Below are 24,464 nucleotides of genomic sequence, written 5' to 3'. Positions count from 1 at the left end.
AATAATTTGGTAGTAAGCCTTTCTTTCCTGATTCATAGAATAATTTGAGAAGCACTGATGTTAGTTCTTCTTTGTGGTAGAATTCATCAGTGAATCAATCAATCTGAGCATGGAATTATCATTCTGAATTTCTTTTCCACCCTTTAAATCAAGATTCAGGCTACACAGTCAGGCATGGCAGCACATGCCTTTAATCCCAGTCCTTAGGAGGCAGAGGCAGTTGGACTTCTGTGAGGCAGGGCAACCTGGCCAGATAGGACTTCATAGTTAAAACTCTGGCTCAAACAATAACAAGAGCAAAAAAAGATCCAAGCTATACCTGAGTAGAAGTCTCCCAAGAGAGCTTCTTGGACACACTACCAGCTACAGCAAGTTATATATCTCACTACCAGTGAGAAAAGAACTAGAGAAGATGGAATCAGGCCCAGGACCAAGAATGGGTAAGATTCTAGGGCATCACATATTAGAAAATGTGTATCTAACCTAAAAGATATCTAGAGACATGGGATAAAATATGAAGAGGCTTGCCAAAGGAAAACAAAAACAAGAAACCAATCGTGTTAAATAGATCAAATTCCAAATTAAAACACCTTCCCCTCACTGAGCATTATTACAGAGCACTAACTGACTATAACTTGAAATTTAAAGAAATAAAATAACAAAATGAATCAGGCTTAGCCTGAATACTGGCTTTCACATGAAATTTAAATATTACGAAGAATGATCATTCAAAATAAAACAAAAATATCATTTTGCAATAACTTAAGCAAAGGACATAATGAAACTGCTACAAGATTTCCCAGGTAAGTTTTATTCTTTTGGGTGGTTTTGTTTTTACACAGGTGTCAAAATGTAGCCTGAGACTCACTATACAGGCCAGGGTGGCCTCAAACTTGCAATAATTTATCTGCCTCAGCCTTCCGATACTGAGATTACCAGAATAAACAACCATCTACTTTAAATGATGCCTAGCAAACCTGCAATACCTCATATAACATAGTATATTCATATTGACCTATACGTGATAGTTAGTCATTCACTGTAGCAGTTATATGCGCTGTGTGGTAGCTAGCCTTTCACGGTAGCAGTTAGCTGTACTCTGCAGAGCAGCTACCCACATAACTAGCTGTAGTATTGAGCAACTGCCTCCACCCAAATATGACCTTGGTTCGAAAGTCCTAGGTTTTTGAGTTTTTTGGTTTTGGTTTCTCTGTATAGCCCTGGCTGTCCTGCCTTTGCCAAAGTCCTAGGGATGATTTGATCCAATCACTTCTCCTTTCCCAATTCCTGGAAATGTCCTCCAAATTCCTAGGACAACTCAGATATTTGCAGATTAGATTCCTCTTCCCAAGCCACAGAAAACTCCTTAGTCCCTGATTTGGGGCACTCAGCTATTCTCAGTTGAGCTGCCCAATCTGACTTTAAGGAAGAGTGCACCTTAATTTCTATGTTGTAACTGTATTAATCAGATTAAAGTAAGGTAGTCAGTCAGTGTTTCTCATCTATTCACTAAAGGCCCACACTAATCTGTGTTCTTACTGTGCAGTATGACTTTAAGCTCCACCAGCAGCTTTTTCGACCCTCCGTGACTTGTCCCCGGCAGCTTCTGCATTGCCTCCCCCTTCTTGTTCAGTATCTCGATCCTTAGCGCACCTGGGAGAAGGCACAGAGGGGAAAAAGGTTGTCACAGTCACCCACAGTCTATATGGTTTCATGCCACTTTCCAATATTCTATAGTCTTCTATACATTAGAAGTAGACAAAACCAACAAAGGGGCTCTTAGAAAACATACCAATTGGGGTTCCAGCAGGTCTAACTTCATTTGGCAATAATTCATCTCCTTCAGGCCAAGTTATAGACAATCTGTCAGGGAGCCTATTATAAAACCGGCACATTAATGTTTTATGATTTTAGTTAATTACAGCATTAATTAGAAACATGCAAATTACGAGAATATTAGGTACTATTGATAAATTTTTAGCAGTTAAACCTAATCTTGCTATGCCTAATAAAAAAACAAGATAAAATGAATCTTGATATTAACTCTTAGACATGATTTATTTCTTTATTTATAGTACAAATTACCCTTTAAAGGCAAAATACAATAGCATCATTAGCTTGATCCAAAAATAGAAATTTCATTTACTTCATTTTCTTTCCTTTATGTGTCTGATTTTAAAGTGATGGCGGTAGGACCTGCTCTACATTAATGTATACTGACCTGGAATATAATGGCACGCTGGTCTCAATGCCCTCCACCTCAGTGTCCTGGGGACAAGGGGACAGCTGCTTCTACCTTACTGGCTACTTGTTTTTAGTGTTCTTTATTTCTCAGAAAGCACTTGTTTCCTCTAGCTGTAAGCCACACCAAACAGTTCCCTTTAACTGCTCATGCTAAGATATAAGTAACTGTGACACTGCTGATAAAATTTCTTTTTCTATAAATCTAGGTTCCTATCTAACTACAACTCTCAATGCTCAATGTCAAAGAGTTCACATCAGAGCACATAACACATTTGAGAATACTGAACAGCACTACAATTCTTGTATTAAAATATACATTTAAAAATTGTACTATATGAATTATACATTTATTCATTTTTTAAAAAAATTTTTTTGAGGTAGGGTATCACTATGTAGGACTGGCTGGAGTGTATCTGTCTACGTAGACTAGGCTAGCCTTTAACTATAGAGATTTCCCTGTTTTTGTGCCCAACCCCAAATTCTTATTTTATTTAACCTTGTTTCTTAAAATTTGACTTACCTTGCCATTTCATCTTCTACATATTTTTTAATTGTTTTCTCAGCAACTGTCCTATCCAGCTTTGCAATGGGAACAGTTTTGATTTCATCATATAGCGCCTGGGGCTCCTGAATAAGAATTCATACCAACATTGCAAAGATAATCATTTAAACTAAGTTGCTTAGTTACTAAACAAACTAAATAATTCATTTATTTCTTTCAAAGACATTAATTTTATCCTAATTAAGTATACAAATGAGGGTAACTATTCTTACATTTAACTGTTTATTTTCACTTTTAAAAATCTAACTTTAAAAATTATTATTGTGAGCCCGGTAGTGGCGGTGCACGCCTTTAATCCCAGCACTCAGGAGGCAGAGGCAGGCGAATCTCTGTGAGTTCAAGACCAGTCTGGTCTACAAGAGGTAATTCCAGGACAGCCTCCAAAGCCACAGAGAAACCCTGTCTTGAAAAATTATTATTGCATATGTGTATAGACTATGTGTGGGCACAACACATATTTTCACTTTTTTATTTAACCTATATAATCCTAATAAAATCCAAATAACAAGAAACAATGTAAGGGGAAGAGGTTTATTTTAATCTTGGAGTTACTTATTCTTTTTTGTTGTTTTTTCAAGAAAGGGTTTCTCTGTATAGCTTTTTTGGAGCCTGTCCTAGAACATGCTGTGTAGACCAGGCTGGCCTTGTTCTTGCACAAATCTGCCTGCCTCTGCCTCCAAAGGGCTGGAATTAAAGGTATGTGCTACTACCACCACCCAGCAAAAATATCATTCATTACCTTTATTACAATATTTACATAAAAGTGGTGTCAAGAGGCTTTCAATAATTACCAGTCACTTGCTTTCTTACCATTGCTATCTGGACTTCACCTCCTGTAGCATATACTTCTCCATCATGATCACCATAAAGGAAAAATCTTACTATGCTTCCATAAAAGAGAGGAAGTGTCTTGATTGTCTTGACCTAATATTTAACATAAATACTCAGATTCGTATTTTCGGAGAGAAAACAGGTTTAATAATAACTACTTCATGTAACGTTATTCATGTGAAAAACACTCTTGTAGGACAATGACTTCAAACCAGTAAGATGTGTGGGGCTTAGCATTTACTGTTGATGAATCTGTGTTAAGGTAGAAGCTTCTTCATACATACTGTAAGAATTCAGGCATTATGCTGGCCTGCCCCTGTCCCCAGTTGCAAAAGGACCCCTTTAAAAGAAAGACCTCGGCCCACTTAGGCTCTCTTTTTTGTGGTTCCCCTGGGGCAGATAGGACTTTTCCTGTCTTCCTCTTCTCTTCTGTCCTTTCTCTGTGTCTCTTTACCTCTTTTCTTCCTCCCCTTCCCCTCTCTAATAAAACTTCTCACTTAAGCTCTGTCTGCCTGGCATGTTTGTCCCATCACGTTCTTCCCCCTCCCCCAACGGCCCAGTCACCCTCGCCTGCCATAGAATCCACCAAGGTTCCTAATGCTTTATCCTAGCACATATGTCATATTTAAGCACGTGTTAGACTTTGATAAGGTAACATTTTCATCAAACATGTTAGCTTGGAAGTTGTCTATGAGTCAGGCATGGTGGGCCTATTGATAATCCCTGCATTTGTAGCTGAGCAGTAGACTGCTCAATCACAGTTCAGCCTAGGCCACATGGTGACACCGTGTCTCAAAACTCAAAATCTGTATGATTCCCTTGAAAAGGTAATTATCAAGGGCTAGGCAGATGACTCAGTGGTTAGGAGCTCTGGTTGCTCTTCCAGACGTCCATGTTCGATTCCCAGCAACCACATGGTGGCTCACATGCCCATATCTAGCATAAGGACATGCATGACTAGAACAGTCATACATATAAAACAAACAAATCTAAAAGAGAAAAAGGAAAGAAAAAGTAATATCAACAGCTTCAGAAATTTAAAGTAAATAAAAAACCACTGTAAGCTATTTTCATTCACATGTATATTAGGTAGCAGGGAAAACCAACCAACTCAATGCTTTGTATTTTTCAGAATTGTTTATGTATGTCCATGCTCACATAATCTGAAGTCCATTTACTCAAGTCCACCAAGCAGCTGATAGACTGCTGACCCCGACACCCTGCAACTCCCCACTTGGCTTCAAGGATGCTCTAAGTTCTCCTAGTGCCCTTAGATAGCCTTTCGGTCTGATACCAGCTCCCCTCTGTCCTCGGCTTTTTAGCCACCTTGCTACTTCCAGGGCTCTACATGACGGCATCCCTCACAGTCATGAAGGGAACGCATGTCTTTCTAATTTGCAACTTGAGTATATCCAAGCTTCTTCCTCTTGAGGTGAATTCAAATGCTACTTTTTACCCAAAGTATGCTCTGATTTGCTCTCTTCTTATGAAGTCCTAACATCATCCAATGTCAGGAAATGCTCTCCTCTCCTAACCATTCTCTTTTCATTCAAATAGTTTTTCTTTCAACTATGCCTTTACTGTTTTCATTGTTAGAATATTCTAAGATCAAATTACATTTCAATCTCTGTTCGAAATACATCTAAAATCAGCAACAAAAAACAACTAAAAACTAAAACCAAAAGTTACTTTACAACACAATACAACACTGCCACTTCAAGTAAGGCAAGTTCATGGAATAAATAATGCTTTGCTACTGGAGCCTTTGGCAATAAACAGGATTTGTAAGGCACAATAAACTGTATATTAAAATTGGTTTCTTCTTCACTCTTTACAGGTTCCACAGAAACTAACATAAGCATTGTTGTAGTTGATGAACTCTAATACACCTGACATAGTTGGCAACTCTACTAAGAACTTCATTTGAGCACAGGCTGAACCTACCAGTTGTCCCGCTTTGTATATCTTTCCATCCCACTCTATTGCTGAGTACGTTGCCCAAGGGCCTTGTTTTTTAGAGGGAAGATCTGGACGGGTAATTATTCCTTTAAAAATTGTAAATTTTATTTGTTTGTCGTACTTTTCATGACAGTCCTTCAGCCATAAAGCAAATTCTCTGTCAATTTTCATTCTCTGCTCCTGTAAAAATTTAAAATGTTCTCTGAACATTATTAGTAAAACAAATACAGCCTTAGAAATTTGTCACTCATTCCATTTTCCTTTCAATATCACACGTCAGAAAATCTAGGTGAAAATTAAAATATCTTGCCAGATTTTTCCCTACACAAATTTAGGAGATTTCATAACATTAAGGCATGTTTTTCCTTATGATATTCCTTATGCCATGTTTATACAGAAAAATGGAACAAAATTAAAAATGGGTTAACTTACAAGAATGAAAGAGCATAAGGACTGTTATATAAAGTACTTTTTGCAGGTAAGCATTACATCATCGAAAGAGAACTGCAAAGTAAATGACTCTGAGGCATGTAGATATAAACGTACACAATTAGTCTTAAACTTTGTTTGTTTGGTTTGGTTTGGTTTTTCGAGACAGGGTTTCTCTATGGCTTTGGAGGCTGTCCTGGTACTTACTCTTGTAGACCGGGCTGCTCTCGAACTCACGGAGATTCCCCCTGCCTCTACCTCCCCAGTGCTGGGATTTAAGGTGTGCCACCACCGTCGGGCTAGTCTGATTTAACTTCTAAGACTGTCTCCACAATGGAATCATTTTGCTTCATTACCAGTACATGCATTTTAATACTGATCAATTACAAATCACCTTTAAGTCAAAAGTATACCATAAGTATACACCCCACCCCCCGCAACTCACAAAGCAAGACAAAAATTGCATAGTTAAGAGGTAGTGAGGTGACTCAGGCAGTGAAGACATTCGCCATCAACACAAGTTCCTTCTATCTTCAGAACTCACTAATGGAAGGAAACAACTGACTTGACTCTAGCAAGCTGTCAATGTTCAGTTCCCATGAAACACAATTATACATATTCATATTAAGAGGAAATGCTTGATGATACCAAGGTCTTGATTGTAATTCCAGCACTTGGGAGATAAAGGCAAGAGGACCATGAGTTCAAGCTACCATACACAAGACTTTCTCAAACGTGTGTGTGTTGGGGGAAGGAAGTCTAATAAAGGTACGTAAATATTATCTAAACACAGTTTAACCAACTTGAAAAGTTTTAATGTAATAATTAAAAACTCAAGAAAAAAATTAAATAACCAAAGAATTAAAAAACAAAACGAAACAAAACCTTAACTGATCTATCAAAGCATAAAGGTTACACACACTAATGGGGTACTATGTAAGATTGCACATATATATTATATAATACTCAAATCTGATGAAACTGGCAGGGGAAATGACTTAGCTGTTAAATGTGCTTGCTGCTCTTTGGGTGGGTCACTGCTTCTAAATCTAGTTCTGTGGGAACTGATACCCTCCTTTGGCCTTCATGGGCATGTGTACTTACACATGTTTGTTTAAACAAATATTGATTATTAGACACAGTAGTCTTTTGAGCAAATGAAAAATGTACAAGCTATTAGTCAAAACCTACTTAACGACTTAACATATACATTTTGGTTTTATTTAAAGAGAGAAAACTGGAAAATTATTCAAAGCTTGAAACTTAAAAGGCATACCTGTCCATTTAAAATTCTTGTAAAAAGGGTGTTCTTATCTTTCAATTTCAGCTCAAGATCCATAAATGTCAGTTTATTTGTGCTGACCTGAAATTTGTCATTAGTGAATAATGCACCAGATATTCTATTAAAGCACTCAATTGGGGCAAGCCCTCTCTTCTTAGGAGGAGCACACCAGTCAAAGCTGGAACAGAACAACATCATTGGTCAGTAAAAAGATTAGGTTAACAGATGACAGCCCAGACTACTATACCCAGCAAAATGTTCAATCACAACAGATGAGAAAGTAAAAACACTGTACTATAAGACCAAATTTAATTAGTATTTACAAATACTGCTCTAAAGAAGGCACTAGGAGGAAAAATTCAACATGAAGAGGTTAACTACACCCAAGAAACACAAGGAATAAATAATTCCAGACCAAAATCAAAAGTGGGGGAAAAACCCATACCATAACAACAAAATAACAGGAACCAATAAACACCAATTATTGATCTCTCTCAAAATTAATGACTCAATTTCCCAATAAGAAGACACAAACTAAAAGAATGGACACAAAGATGCTCTATCCTGCTGTTGTATTCAAGAAACACCTTAACATCACCTAAACATCACCTCAGGGTAAAAGGATGGAAAAAGATATTCCAAGTAAATGGACCTAAGAAATAAGCCGGTCTAGCCATATTAATATAAAGAACATTGCAATTCTTAATATCTATGCACCAAAAACATGAAAGCACCCAAGTTCATAAAAGAAACACTACCACAGCTAAAATCACATATTGACTACACACATTGATTGATAGTAGGGGACTTCACTCTTGCCAACAGACAGGTTATTCAGATAAAAACAGACAGAAATGCTGGAGCTAGCTGATGTCATAAACCAAATGGACCTAACATATTTATAGAATAATTTACACAAACACAAAAGAATATATGTTCTTCTGTGTACTTTGTGGAACTTTCTGCAAAATTGACCATACAATTGGACACTAAGCAAGTCTCAAAAGAAACAAGAAAATGGGAAAACCAGGCATCCTGTGAGACCACCATACAAAAGCTGGGTATTAACAACAATAGAAACAACACAAAGTTTAAAAACTCATGGAAACTGAAAAACTCACTATTGAATGAAAAATGGATCAAGATAGAAAGATAGACACCCCAGAAATTAACAGAATTATAAGGGCATATTTAAATACCTGTACTCTATGAAACTGGAAAATCTAAAAGAAACATCATTTTCTCAATAGGTACTACTTACCAAAGTTAAATGAAGATCAGATAAACAATTTAAATAGACCTACCACCCCCAGTGAAACAGAAGCATTAATCATTAGTCTCCCAATCAAAAAATGCCCAGGGCCAGACAATTTCAGTGCAGAATTCTACCAGACTTTCAAAGAAGAGTCAATGCCAGTACTCCTGAAAGTATTCCAAAGAATGGAAACAAAAGAAACACTGCTCATTTCATTCTATGAGGTCAATTACCCCGATACGCAAATGACATATTCAACACTGAAAGAGAATTATAGATCGATTTCCCTTATGAACATAGATGAAAAAATACTCAATAAAATACTTGCAAACCAAATCCAAGAACACATCAAAAAGATCATCCACCATGATCAAGTAGGCTTCATCACAGAGATACAGGGATGGCTCAACATATGAAAAATCAGTAAATGTAATCTATCATACAAATAAATTGAAAGAAAATAACAATACACGGTTATCTCGTTAGATATACACAAAGCTACATCCTACTACAGAGATATTTGCTCAACCACGTTCAGTGCTGTGTTATTCATAATAGCCAGAAATTGGAAGCAGCCTAGATGCCCTAAACAGATGAATAGATGAAGAAAATATGGTATATTTACACTATAGAGTATTACTCAGCTGTTAAGAAAGAAAATGGTATGTATTTTCTTATATGTGGGTATTAGCTGTTAAGTCTCCAACAACCAGACTATCATCTGGATAACCAGAGGTTAAGTACAGATTAAGTGATTAGAAGTGGGGGAGGGAACCTCCCTAGGAAGGGGAAATAGAATAGACAGTTATGGATGGATGGGGACAGTGAGACCTGGAGCAGGAGGACTAAATGGAGAGGGGGAAGGAAGAGGGGGAATATGGGAGAGAACACAGGGTGAACCAGTTAAAACTAAAAGCCATTTAAAGGGTCATATGAAAATTTATTACAATAAAAGTATCTTAAAATGTACACATATATAAAAGAAATCTAAACAGAATCAGGGAGACAAAGTTCCAACATCTGTAGCCATGAAATAAAACCTCCAGTGTCAGGAATAGGTTACATGTAATTGAGTTGTTAGCTAAAGGGGCCCAATGGAAATCCCCAAACTCCCTTGGCTATTGCCAAGGCTATTGGTTGGTAAAGCCCTACTGCTGAAGATAACACCTACACAACTCACTGAACACAGAGAAGTCAAGCTGGTACCTACTTGGTGCCTACACTATACCTCTACTGACCAGTGCTCATGGACCAGAAGGTACTCTGCACACTGCCTAAGGAGAAAGTTAAACAACAACCCTGCTACAAACCCTCTGATCTGCAGGTGCCTGCAAAATATGCCGGTGTAACAGTAGCACAAAAGATGCAGAGTAGCCAACCACTCTCTGACTGGATTTAAGGCCCACTCCATGTTTTAAGCAGCTCAGGTGGCCTGGAACCTGAGATTAGACAGGTCATGGATCTGAGAACCCAAATACTACTGTTCTGCTAAAGGAACATAGCAATAAACTGACTCCTAATCACATTCTGCTATACTCATAGATCAGTGCCTTGCTCATCCAGAGACACTTTCCTCTGTAGTACATGAGAACCAACACCGAGCTTCACATCTGGACAGTGCGAAGAAATGAAGGACCTTGGGAACGCAGTAATAAATGAAGTGTCTCCATCAAACTGCCCCTCAGGGCTCAGGGAACTATTCAAAAGAGAAAATGGAAGAAGCAGAGGGCCTTCTAGACACGCAGGACTAACACACACATGGATAGGGTCTTCACAGGTGAAAGCTAGATGAGGTCCCAGTGCTTAGAGACAAAGTAGACACAAGCTCCTTCCTAACCCAGAAGCCATGTCCAATTAATAACTATTTGTAAAGGAAAAATTAGTTTTCTCCAACAGTGTCTCACTGGATGTACAAACCACACTTAAGAATAGGTCCCAAGCCAAGCAGCAGATGGACAATACAGAATGAACTCAACAGTATTTTTGCAGTTTAGGGTTGTTTTTTTGTTTAATTTTTCTCATTATGCTTTGTAAAGGCATCAAAAATTTTTTGACCTTATAGGTCTTTTGTATATTTATTATGGTTTCTGATTTTTTCCTGTGATTTCTATGTGAGTATATGTGTGTCTCTGGCCTGTACTTCTTATACCTTTTCTTTGGTTATCTCTTTCCCTACTCATTGTTCATTTTGATCTGCTCAGGTTTGTTTGTTTTTATTTTGCCTTATTTTATTATTTTTTCTTTCTTTCTCTCTTTCCTTTTCAGATGTTTTTTCTAATGAGAGAGAACAAGAAAGGATGTGAATTCAAAGGGAGTGGGAAGATCTGGGAATAACTATAATCAGAATATGGTATGTGAAAAAAATCTATTTTCAATTAAAAAAAGACTAGGTTTAAAAATGTAGCCCACAGCAATGAGAACTTACTCTTCCACTGATGTATATGGAATTAAGCGTCCGTTCCAGAAGCACTCAAAAATAGGTCTTTTCCCTCTTGCTGCTCTCTCGGCTATGTAGCAGTCATCATCATCTTCTTCATCTCTTAGTTCTACGGCAAAAGGATAAGTAAGTGGGACAATTTTTACTACTGTTGACATCGATTTCTAAGTCCATATTAAAGTTGTTTCAGAGAAAATACCACACACACGCCTTCAAATTGCATAAGAAATTTTTTAATTAAAACAAAAACAGATTTCTCAGAGTTCATAGCTAATAGAACTGGTTACCTACACACTATCTAATATAAAGTAAGAGTAGCACACCACACCAGCTGACAAAACTGTTATCTTTAAAGCTATGTTTCCTTTTGTTTGTTTGTTGTTGCTGCTCCGACAGAGTTTTTCTGGGTAGCTTTGCCTGTCCTGAAATTCACTATGGAGACCAAGCTGGCCTCCACTCAGAAATCCACCTGCCTCTGACTGCTAAGTGTTGGGATTAAAGGCGTGTGCCATCACAACTGGCTTTTAAAGCAAGTTCTAAAAACTGTTTTTAAAGTAATATATCCAAAAAGATGTTTTCTATAGTGAATTCCCTCTTCTCCACAAATAGGCTCTTGAAATCTGTACCTGAAACACAATAAAACAATTCCCAAAATTCTATAACGTTAGCAATGCATATGTGAAAATCATCTATAGTGTCAAGAAACAGAAAATTCACTGATTTTATTCAGATAAACAGGAAATGGTAACAGTACCATATGTCAAAAAAAATTAGTACAATCATCAACAATATTGTGCTTTTTACCAATACATTCTTAAATACCCAGATAAATTAAGCATTATGTTTCTGATGTATTAACACATACTGGCATTAAGTAATCTACCTAAATTAATAAAGCCTTCTTGGCCAGGCAGTGGTGGTGCACACCTTTAAGTTAAGCACTCGGGAGGCAGAAGGCAGGTGGGTCTCTGTGAGTTCAGGCCAGCCTGGTCTACAGAGTGAGTTCCAGGACAGCCAGGGCTACACAGAGAAACCCTGTCTCAGAAAAACAAACAAAAGATCTTAAGGTGTAAAAAGTCTTACAAAAGTAACCAAAAATCAAAGTACATCTAAAAAAGGGAGTAAATGTGATTGTATGAAATATAACAAATACACATAAAAGAAAGACATTGAGGAGAACTCATACAAGAACACCATGCATACATGTGAAAATTGAACTCAGATAAAAAAGTTTCTGAAAGTTAAGTGCTTTTCTCTAACCTGGAATTGAATATACACAAAAATTAAGTATCTGTATAAATGTATAAAACTGTGGGGAAAAAAATAAAGTAAAACAGGTGAGTTAAACACTAATAGTACATAATTTATTTTGAAAACAAATGACAATGAGGAATTATAAAATTATAAACACTAACAGTACATAAGGAAAAACTGTTCAAACTTCTATCTAGTCTTGGTAGCCCAACTAGAAATCACTTAGAGAGTGCCAGGCGTTGGTGGCGCACGCCTTTAATCCCAGCACTCAGGAGGCAGAGGCAGGCGGATCTCTGTGAGTTAGAGGCCATCCTCGTCTACAAAACGAGTTCCAGGACAGCCTCCAAATCAATACAGAGAAACCCTGTCTCGAAACACCAAAAAAAAAAAAAAAGAAAAAGAAAAAAAGAAAAAAAATCATTTAGAGAACATTATCATAAATCACAACATTCTATTTTCAGGAAACAGATGAGATTAACATACTTGATGGAAAGCTTGGATCATCAGGGTAAGTTTCTCTATCATACAAGAAGGGATGATACCGGATAACCCCTTCCACTACACCATCTCCTTCAAAGTGAGCCTTGAACTCAAAACTATCAGATGCCGTGCTTATATACAATGTTTGCATGTCATCTTGTATTTCCCTTAGGTTGACAATCTTAGGTGTCTTCCCTTTTTCAAACAAAGAAATCTAAAATAAAAATAAAATAAAAATAATTAAATTCTATGGTAACTTTACAGAATAGGTAAAGCTACCTTCATTTGTAAAGTAGTCATCTGGTTAACAAATATGGGTCAACACTCAATAAAAACTGTACATTTATAAAACAGAAAGGAGTAAATCAGAACTATCTAAGCTTTCCTGCTAAAGGTATGAAGTAGCACATTTTACATTCTTCCCAGTGTTTGGACAAGGAAATGCACTACCCCGCACTAAATTTTCTGTGCAACAAAAAACTTTATGAACAAGTAAGATGCCCTAAACAGATATATCCCTCTTTTTCCTTACTTTCAAAAGGACCATGTTCAACCACAATTCTCATCGCTACACAAGAGTGAATAAAATGGAAACAAGAGCTGTATCCAAGGCAAAACAAAACAACCATCTCTTCATTAGGTATTCAAATAACTAAAGGAAACTAATTAAAAACAAAAAACAAGGAGAGCAAATTTGTCTAACTACTGAGTAACTTTGGTTATTCAGTATCTGGGATAATAATTTGTAATATCCTAAGGCAGATTTTTGTCTTACTTCAATATCAATATTGTTGGAAGGTCCAACTTCTTTTGCTGTATTTATTTCATTTCCCTTTGGTCCATGAATATAGTAATGATAAATATGCCTAAAACAAAGAATAGCATTATACTTTATTAACTTAAACCATAGTTCAAAAAACTCTACCACAAAAATCAAATTTTATTCCCACAATTCAATGCACTTACTAGTCAAGTACTTCATCACTGGAGATGAAATACTAGAGTCTCGCACAAGCCACAGGGCCATCTACCACTGACCTACATTATCTAGCCATGCACTCCCAGCATTTTTTAAAAACAATATTCCAATGGTAAAATAGCCTCTGAAATCCAAGCATTACATCTCCAGTAATAGACTGAGATACACAATTTATCTAGGGTCACACAACTAGAGCTAAGACAAACTCAGTTTTATTTGTTTTTAATCAAATAAATTTTTAAAAAAGATGAGTGTCTAATTCTGTGTGTTTAGGTTGCTCTAGAAAGTATCTGGGAACATACTGAGCTGTACTTTAACAATCTTCAGAGGAGGGAGTTACTCTACAACTTGCATAGTTTTTCAACCTTGGCATTCAAATTATACCCACATTTTAAAATGCTAATAAATTCAAGCCTGGAGGTGATGATGTATGCCTTTAATCCCAACACTCGGGAGGCAGAGACAGTGGATCTCTGTGAGTTCAAGGCCAGCCTGGTCTACAAAGCTACACAGAGAAACCCTGTCTCAAAAATAAAAAAAAAAGAGGTTAATAATTCAACAAAATTTCATTAAATCCACCAGAAACTTTTGCTGCCTGTTTTTTTTAAACAAAGGTTAAACAAAACACAATTCTGTTTACTTAAGGCAAGAAAATATTTCTTTAATTATTCCTCAAGAAGAAATTTACAGGACTCCTTTTCAAAAATTAAAAAAATTAGGTTTGCCAGGCATCATAATACAAACCTATAATTCCAAGACTGACACACAGGCAGAGGCAAAAAACTGCAAGCCCCAGGCCAGCCTGGGACACACAATGAGGATCCATCTCTAAAGAAAGACAGGGTGGGAACGAAGAAGGGAGAGGGCAGAGAGGACAGTGCTCACCATGCCAGCTACTCTCCAAAATAACACTAACAGAAGGAAATCACTAGACATATTTCTCTTCAGAGTTGTCAGGGTTTGAGACCATACTTTATAACGATTGCCTATACTGAAGAAAAAAATAGGCTATGTTATTCTTTACTAGAATATGCCACATTTATTATATGACATAATTTCTTCAGTGGGAAGAAACCATAAAGGGTAGCTATTATATACTTAGAAAAGAAAATCCAATTTCTTCCACAAATGTCAGGCAATAAACAGAAATCTCAAGAAAAAAGGTATTCCTTAGAGTCAATTTTATTTCCTATAAAAAACTCAGAAAATGTAAGCCCTGTTAATATGCACATGTATATATAATACAGACTTAAGTGTAACAGACTCTAGAGCAAATATATGGTTTTTAAGTAGTGATTTTGTGAAGATACACACATTTTAAAAGACTCTGTATTCCACACTAATGTAAGTAAATTATATTTGGTCAACGACATATGTACAATGAAAGGTTTTATTGGAATAACACAATGATATTTTAATATTCAGTATTATTTATTATTAACAGGGAACATTTTAAGGAATTTGTGTACTATTTCTTACTTCAATGAACTAAATGTATTAATCTGTTAAGCATTTATTACTGTGTAGTAGATATTCTTCTAGACACTGAAGATAGAGGCATGAATCAATAGATTACAGTGGGGGAAACAAGAAACGTGGTACGGAAGATCACATGACACCTATGGAAAAGCAGCACGAAAGCAGGTGTGACCAACTCTCAAGTTCTTCTTTACTCTGCAGCAGGTGTCAAAAAACTTGTGTTTCAAAATTAATGCTGAATACATGAAGTAATCTATTTTATTTTTGAATGAGTGAATGAATAGCTCTTTAAAAATCAACATCTGAATAGTGCACAAAGTACCAATGTGAAGAAAACTGAACCAAAAAGACTTCGATATATCTCTAATTATCTTCTGTCTTCTTTTACGCAAGCCAGGTGTGGAATCCCATGCCTGTAGCCCTAACACTGGGAAGTCAGGAAGGAAGGAAGAAAATGGGAAGGGGACCAGGCCAGCTGGGGTACATGCCAAGACCCTGTCTCAAAAGAGAAAAAACTCAAAGACAAAAAACAAACAACAAAAAACAACCCCTCCCCAAAATAAAACCCACACACAAAAGCAAGTAAGCAGGAACATTTCTTAAACCAAATTACTTACGTTAACTGTCGTGTCCAAAGATGGAAATAGTTTTTCAAGTACTGTATGTGTTCTGGCTGCACCCCTGTAATAACCACAGTAGTAAAGCTATCTTTGTCTTTCTCCTCTACAATAAGATTGTGCAGGAATCTTTCATCATCATTTGTAATGTGAACAGAATCAGCTGGCTAAAAAGGTAAATACAAACACAACAGATTAAATCATGTATAATTATAATCATACTTAAGATTTAATATGATTCCAAAATTTTAGTGTTTCAAAAACAATTGTTAGTGCTGGGTATGGTATTGCCTGCCTCTAACTCTAACACAAAGGCAGGCTGATCTCTGAATTTGAATCCAGTCTAGGCTACAGAGAACTCCAGGCCAGTCAAGGTTGAGAATGAAAAAGTGATAAACATGGCAGACATAGAGAGATTGGTAAACTGGGATTGGTGGACTGGGCTGAGGGAAAAGCAAAAGCACCCCAGGAGCTTAATTATATATATATATATATATATATATACATATACACACAGTTGAACAGAAGGGGGGTTACAATACACAGCTGAAGGGGGTATTATCAACAGTTGAACAGAGAAGGGGTGCTATTATATTCATGAACCTAACCTTTGGGGAAGGCATTGCCGTTTTCCCACAGGTCTGAAGCTTTGCTCATTTTTCTCCCGTAAAGAGCCTCAGATGCACCCACACTCTGAAAGTTGTTAGCAAGTCAAGCAGAGAAGAGTTCAACTGAAAGAGCTGGGAAGACCTGCTCGAAGGGGCCAAGAGGGATGATGGGGCACAAACAGCAAGCTGTTCAGTTCCCAGAGCCCATATCAGGTGGTTTACCGTCAACCACCAACAACTCACATTCCAGGGGACTGTGAGTGCACAGCTGCATGGCTATGCACAAATACAACCCCCACAAGACAAAATTGGAAATAAAACATAAATCTTTTTAAAAAAGAATTATTTAAAAAAAAGTAACTGGGCGTTCGTGACGCACGCATTTAATCCCAGCACTCGGGAGGCAGAGGCAAGCGGATCTCTGTGAGCTCAAGGCCAGCCTGGTCTACAGAGCGAGTTCCACAACAGGCTCTTGAAAAACCAAAAGAAAAAAAAAGGGTAAGCACTTTAGTACTACAAAGTGTTTGTTCATATTAAGAAGCTCTGGGTTGATCCCTAGCACTGGGAGAAAATAACAAAAAGCAGTGACGTCAACTGGACAGAATCTAGACTCCCGACAAGGCAAGCTGGCCAAGCACACCTATGAGGAATTATCTAGATTAAGGGATTATCTTCGAGGGATTCTCTTGACTGGTTAATTAGTGTTAGAAGACCCAAGGATCCTCAACTGTATATATAAAGAGAGCTCAGCACTAGCATCCCTCTGCCTCTGTTTCTCCACTGAGGATGCCATGTGACAGGCACCTCAAACTCTTGCCTCCCAATAACCTCCCTAGTTGGATGAACTTTAGAATGGTAAGCCAAAATAAACTCATTCTTGTTTAAGTTGCCTTTGTCAGCATTTTGTATCACAGCAATAGAAAAGACATTCAACAAAACAGCAGACAACATACGTGTCATGTCTACCAATCTGGAGGCCAAGGCAGGAGGATTACCGAGTTCAAGGGCAGCTTGGGCTATATTATGAATACCAGACCAGCCTGAACTAATATGTGAGACTGACTCAGTCAAGCAAGCAAAAAAAAAAAAAAAGAACAAGCTGTCTTGGTTACTCTCTATTGTGAAGGGACAAGATGACCACTGCAACTTAGACAAGAAAGCATTTAGTTTGGGGGGGCTCATAATTCCAGAGATTACTTAGTAGAGTCCCTGGACATCGTGGTGGGGAGCATGGCAGCACACAGGCAAGCATGGTGCTGAACAGTAGCTGAGAGCACATCTGATCCACAGGCATGATGCAAACAGAGCTAACTGGAAAGGCCTTCCACCCCCAGTGACACACCTCCTCCAACAAAGCCACACCTCCTAATCTTCCCAAACAGTTCCACCAACTGGGGACCAAGCATTCAAATACGTGAGCCTAGGAGGGTCACTCTCATTCACACCACTGCATTCTCCTCCCAGGCCCCCACAGCTTGTAGCGACATCATAATGCATGATGAACTTAATCCCATTTCAAACGTCTGCAAGGGCTTCCATAAACTGCAGGATGAGGTGGTAGAATTTCACTTTGAGGGCGTGACTCCTTTTAGTCCACTTCTCCTTATCTCTTCCAGCATTAAACTTCCTAATGCTATTTTCCCCCTCAAACTATTACATTTTATATTTCTTGTCCTGTTTCACTTGAGATCTGCATAAGAGTTATGAATAAAAAGTACAAAACAGAGCCAATATTAAGCTGACTTGAAATCTCTGAAAGGCAATTATTCCAAATATTTCAATCTAGCCTCAGGCAGATTCTTAGGACTGGGACAAAAGGCAGTCACATGCTTTGCCAAAATATCCCAAGAATGGTCTCTAACCCAGTTGTTAATAGTGCTCCCCTCTAAAATCTGTAGAGCTGGGCTTTCTCCCAGCAACACTGATTTCCAAGCTCATACAAGGATTTCCCTTTAAGCCCACCTTGAAGCATTCAATTGCCTTTTCCAGTCCAAAGTCCTGGTCCTCAAAATTTCTCAGACAGACAGACAAACCACAGTTTAGTCAGGCTTGTCATAGCAATACCATAACTGTAAGTATGCCTCAAGTTTGTCTCATTTTGTTCTGTTTTTGAGACAGGGTTTCTCTGTAATCCTGGCTGTCCTGTACCAGGCTGGCCTCTGCCTCCCAAATGCTGGGATGAAAGGCATGTGCCACCACTTCCAGCTCGGTTATTACTGCTGTGATAAAACACCATGACCATGGCAACAACTTATAAAAGAAAGCATTTAACTGGGCTCGTGGTTTCAGAAGGTGGTAGGGCCCGTGATCATCACAGCAGGGAACATGGCACAGTGCTGGTGCAACATCTGGATCCATAAGGAGTAGACAGAAACAGCTAACTAGGAATGGCATGGGCTTTTTAAACCCCATACCCCATACCTAACCCTCAGTGACACACCTCCTCCAACAAGACCATATGTCCTAATCCTTTTCCAAAAAGTTCTACCAACTGGGTACTAAATATTCAAAAGTGAGCCTGTGGAGGCTTCAAACAACAACAACAAAATAAGGAACTGATCCTGAACGTATTTCAATGCAAAACCATTGAAGTATATATAATTTTTGAATCTCATTTCTCAGATCAAAAAATTGTTAACATATCATGAACATACTAAAGTTCAAATTGTCACTACTATTCAAATTCTAACAATCTGTAGGGAAAAAATATCTGCATTTTGGGAAAAATGTTACACAAAGAAAACCAAACACCATATTTATTTTTATTTTATTTATTATTATGTATACAGTGTTCTGCTTGCATGCTTCCCTTCAAGCCAGCAGAGGGCACCAGATCTCATTACAGATAGCTGTGAGCCACCATGTGGTTGCTGGGAATTGAACTCAGGGCCTCTGAAAGAACATCCAGTGCTCTTAACCACTGAGCCATCTCTCTAGCCCCAAACACTATATTTATAATTAAAGGTAAAACTTTCAAATATACTAAATGCTCAAATAAAATAACAGTACAACCAGCAATAGAAATATTATAAAGCTATTTAAACACCTTTTTCTGGTCTCAGATGCCAGGCACACATTTAGTACATATACAGACATGCAGACAAAACACTCATACTATTTTTAAAATGTACAAAAAACATTTTTTAAATGAGGAATACTCAAGATGTTGATGTAGGAAACATTGGACCGTAAAGAAACATACTAAAATGTGTTATCAGTACCTTTCTCGGATAATTGTATTTCATTTGCTTTCCTATAATATTATGCACATTTTCAAATAAGACATTTTAAAATTGTTACTTGTGTCTTAAAGTTTTATTTTTATTATGTGTAGATGTACATGTGGAGAGGACATAAGCAAGTGTGAGGACATAGTTGTAACACAATCTCATGCCTCTAAAGTTCCAATTTCCTCAAATTACCTCAACAAACACTATTTTCCTACCTGGGTTCTATTATTACTTCATAGCAAAGATTTAAAAATTCGTATTCTGGGTCAGAGAGATAGCTCAGCTGGTAAAGCACTGGATACCAACCTGATGATCTGAGTCCCATCCCTGAGACACACTCCTTTATGTTGTCCTCTGACCATGTGCACTTTGTGGCACGAGCATGCATGTGCGCGCGCGCACACACACACACACACCCCACACACACACGGGAGCACACGCATGCACACACACACCCCCAAACAAAATGTCAAAAAAAAAAACTGAACACAAATTCTAACCAAGATCTGCATCGTTTTAAGTAATTTACAGAAAGTTTCTTAAGTTAACTTATGTGAAAAGTTTTAGCTTAAAAAAAAACCCACATAAATGATCATTTTGCTACTCTCTAAAGAAAAATATGAAATTATAACTCACTTTAACAATCTCTTATTTTCAAGTTTTTAAAACATTAACATCTCAGTAACAGGTCTGTCCCATCATGCAGCCAAAGAAATAAATGTGTAATTTTGAGCTGTACAACGTACCATACCTTTCTGTTTCTAATGTATCCACTATATATTGCCTCTTTATTTTTTTCCTTTTTCTCAAAGTCTTCTTTAGAAAGTACAAGCTCATGAACATCCTGGGAGTCTGCAGGTTTGCTTATCATCTGTCAAACAATTTAAAAGATACATTAACTCTTACTAGTTATAAGTTTGCCATCCCAAAAATACTTTCTTCAGTTTTCACTTACAAGAAGAAGTGTCAGCCGGGCGGTGGTGGCGCACGCCTTTAATCCCAGCACTTGGGAGGCAGAGGCAGGCGGATCTCTGTGAGTTCGAGGCCGGGCTGGACCAATAGCCTCCTAAACAATACAGAGAAACTCTGTCTCGTAAAAACCAAAAATAAATAAATAAATAAGAAGTGTCACTTACTCTGGCTGATTGCCCAACAAAGAAAACTGCCTGTTTGCCTCCAACACCAAAATAGGAAATGTCACTATTCAAGCTGCGAGGAACTGGTACTGGCCGAACATACCCTGAATGATCACTAGAAGGAAACATTGTATCAATCAGTGCTTTAAAACAGTCTACTTGAGAGAAGAGGTAGAAGCATCCTGAGTTAGAGAACAGTGAGGGATATATAATAAAACCCTGTCTTGAAATCCACCACCCACCAAAAACCCTACCAAAATCACCAAATGCATTACAGGGCTAGGGATGTGATTCAGGGGCAGAGCACTTGCCTGCAGAGCCCTGAAACTGGTCTCTGGGATAGGGATTTCCATTATACCCACAGAAATCCTCAGCAAGGGCAGACTCGGGTTTTATTTCAGGGCATGTGAAATCAGCTGACCACCAATGTTAGGTGAGCAGACTTCAATGGTAATAACAGATAACAAGCTATTTAAAATTTGGACTTCCCCAAAAAATAAAAAACCAAAGAGCAGTTACTAAAACCATCACAGAAGAGCTGGGAAGATGGCTCAGTGGTTAAAAGCACTGGCTGTTCTTTCAGGATTTGCCTTCACTTTCCAGCATCCACATGGTGGCTCACAATTATCTGTAAGTCCAGTTTCAGTATATCTAATGCTCTCTTCTGATTTCCATGGCCATCAGGCATGCATATGGTACAAGAACTTACATACATATGAAGTACACTTAAAATAAATCTTTAAAAAAACATAATAAATACTGTCACAGAAGAAATTGCTTACTAAACAAAAATTTAAACAACCTATATTTCATGTTCAAACAACAGAAACCATAACAACATAAAGTACAAAAGTGTTCCACCAATGGGTCTAGATAGATAGCTCAGAAGTTAAGAGCACTGGCTGCTCTTCTAGAGGTCCTGCGTTCAATTCCACGAAATCACATGATGGCTCACGACCATATATAATGAGATCTGGTGCCCTCTTCTGGGAGCAATCATATATACAGGCAGAACACTGTATACATAATAAAAATCTTTTAAAAAAGTATTCCACCAGATATATCAATAAACTTTTTAAAAAATTTACAATTTGCATTTCCAAAGAGTAACTAAAATGAAAAAAAACCTCACTTAAGGGAATGGATCATGAACAGATTTGAGTTGGTAGCAGAATGAACCCATAAACGTGTATACAGGTTGAACTCATTTAGTTTGAAGAAAAAAGCAGTTTAGTGGTTCAGAATCTGCCCAGTATGTATGAAGCCATGGGTTTACTCTTCAGTGCTTAAAAAAAAGTAAATGAAAATAAACACAAGGCATGTGACATCTATAGAATCATCACTGCACCTAACTGTAAGGAATTGCAAAAGAATAGAGAAAAAAAGCATTTGGGGGAAATGATGGGCTACGCTTTCCAAATATAAGGAAACTTACTGAACAAATTAAAGAACTTGACTTAATTCCAAAGGGAATTAAATGATAAAGAGTCATAGCTAGGCACATCAGAGAAAGAAACAAAGCCAGTGGTATACAAGGGTGTTACCACAACTTGGGAGGTAGAATCTGGTGGACTTCGTGAGTTCAAAGCCATCCTGGTCTATATATTGAGTTCCAGGCCAACTAGGGCTACAAAGTGAGACTCTTCCTCAAGAACAAGGAGGAAGAGAAGAGAATGCAACATTTCTGTGTACTATCGACAACTGAGATGAACCATTGCCACCTGTTAAAAATGTTAGTGGGACTCTGATGGTTCAGCAGTTAAGAGTACTAGCAGCTTCAGAGAGCATCTGAGATTTCCAGAACCTACATCATGGATCACAATCTGTAGCTCTAATCCCAGGAGATCCAATGCCCTCTTCTGGCTTTGAGGACATTGCACAAATGTGGTGGATAGACAGACCTACAAATAAAACACCCCCCTCCCCACATACACACACATTTATTTTTCAAGACAGGGTTTCTGTTTATAGCTCTGGCATCCTAGCTGTCTTGGAACTCACTCTGTAGACCAGGCTGGATTCAAACTCACAAAGATTCTCCTGCCTCTGCCTCCCAAGTATTGAGATTAAAGGTATGTACTGTAACCACCCGGCTTATGTTCTTATATGAATATATGGATATTAGGAACTGAGCATGGCTATCTGTAACTACAACTCCGAGGGATCAGACTCTCTTCTGGAACCCATGGGTACACACACAAATAATAAGGCACATACAACATACACATAAAATAACTGATTGTAAGAACTCGTGTGTGGGTATATTCATTATAGCATTTCACCTTTTTGCATGTTTGAAAATATTCATATAAATTATTAAGAAAATGAACAGTGCTAAGACTGTCAACTATTCTACAAAAAAAATTGAATTCTACAAAAAAAAGTTAAACACAAACACCTATCAAAGAATGAAGAAACCTGGATAGACACGAGAAGAGAAAAAAAATCTAAAACACTAGAATAGATGTAGATGAATAGATGCAGATGGGTGGATGGATGGATGGATAGATGGTGCATAGGCAATAAACAGACACATAAATGATGGATAGGTTCTTTCTCTATAGAGCTGGAGTTGGCCACCAGATGTTGATGCTAGGAACCAACTTTGTTTTAGTTGGGCTTCCTTCCTTCACCCACCTACTGCCTACTGACCAGAACAGCCTCACACTATGGCACAGGCTAGCCAGGTAACCCTCATTCCTTCAACCTGAGCTCAGAGGACTGGGGACTAGAGAAAAGGCTCAGCAGTTAAGAACAATGGTGCCCTTGAGAATAATGGGACCAGTTTGCAGCACCAACTAGAGCTCACAGCCACCTCTAACTCTAGCTCCAGGGGACCTGACGCCCTCTTTTGGCCTCAGTGGGCAGTGATGAGCACATGTAAAAACAAATCTCAGAGTACTTTAACTATATACAAATTGGCTTTTTTCTTGAAGTAACCTTAACTCAAACAATGTCACAACAATCTCTTCTCCAACCATAAGCTAAAGGAAATGTCTGTCACATTACATTTGGCACATTACATTTTCTTCACAGCTGTAACCAATAATTTAAAATGTTTATAAATATGATGCTTGCATTTACATTTGTTTTTCTCAATAGAACAAATTACAAAGCAAAAGTTGCCTTGTTTTGTGAGTCTTCCTTTTTCTATAGCCTGTCTCTTATAACATCACCCTTGTATCAAATAGAAACTGAAATGCAAGCAGAAAAAAAACCTAATAATTTATTCTATGTAAGTGGATGCCATGGTCTAAACAATAACACATGATGATGCTGCAGAAATTGGAGTAGGTCAAAGGACCAGTACTGGATCCAAAAACACTACGAAGATGTAATGGTTATTAATTATTTACAGGTACTATATATACATGTGTGTAATACACACACACATACATATTTAAATCTAGCAAAGGGATGATTTTTACCAAAAATAGAAATTTCCTTAAGTTTTGAGCTGTTAAAAACTTGGTTTGGGGGCTGGAGAAATGGCTCAGGGGTTAAGAGCTGCCTGTTCTTCCAGAGGTCCTGAGTTCAATTCCCAGCAACCACATGGTAGCTCACAACCATCTGTAATATAGTCTGGTGCCCCCTTCTGGTGTCCAGGGATACATGCAGGCAGAATACTATACACATAACAAATAAATAAATCTTTTTAAAAAAATTGGGTTGGTTCTAGAGA

The 24,464-nt window shown here is 37.7% G+C and overlaps 1 protein-coding gene across 1 annotated transcript in view; it reads right to left on the bottom strand.

The window, feature by feature from the left end:
- The window catches only part of Smchd1 (structural maintenance of chromosomes flexible hinge domain containing 1), a 110,701-nt gene that overhangs the window by 67,418 nt on the left and 18,819 nt on the right, over positions 1 to 24,464 (bottom strand). Inside the window, exons 6-17 of the mRNA XM_005082567.4 lie at positions 20,783 to 20,897; positions 20,398 to 20,517; positions 15,809 to 15,975; positions 13,509 to 13,599; positions 12,737 to 12,947; positions 10,988 to 11,108; positions 7,302 to 7,485; positions 5,582 to 5,776; positions 3,617 to 3,730; positions 2,765 to 2,871; positions 1,793 to 1,875; positions 1,540 to 1,653 (exon numbers count right to left, since the gene is read on the bottom strand). Of these exons, the coding sequence (XP_005082624.1) occupies positions 1,540 to 1,653; positions 1,793 to 1,875; positions 2,765 to 2,871; positions 3,617 to 3,730; positions 5,582 to 5,776; positions 7,302 to 7,485; positions 10,988 to 11,108; positions 12,737 to 12,947; positions 13,509 to 13,599; positions 15,809 to 15,975; positions 20,398 to 20,517; positions 20,783 to 20,897 (1,622 nt within the window). The remainder of the gene's footprint in view (positions 1 to 1,539; positions 1,654 to 1,792; positions 1,876 to 2,764; positions 2,872 to 3,616; positions 3,731 to 5,581; positions 5,777 to 7,301; positions 7,486 to 10,987; positions 11,109 to 12,736; positions 12,948 to 13,508; positions 13,600 to 15,808; positions 15,976 to 20,397; positions 20,518 to 20,782; positions 20,898 to 24,464) is intronic.

Source organism: Mesocricetus auratus, unplaced genomic scaffold (assembly GCF_017639785.1).
Source record: "Mesocricetus auratus isolate SY011 unplaced genomic scaffold, BCM_Maur_2.0 Super-Scaffold_100010, whole genome shotgun sequence".
Classification (NCBI taxonomy): Eukaryota; Metazoa; Chordata; class Mammalia; order Rodentia; family Cricetidae; genus Mesocricetus; species Mesocricetus auratus.
This window is presented reverse-complemented; position numbering and strand designations above follow the sequence as displayed.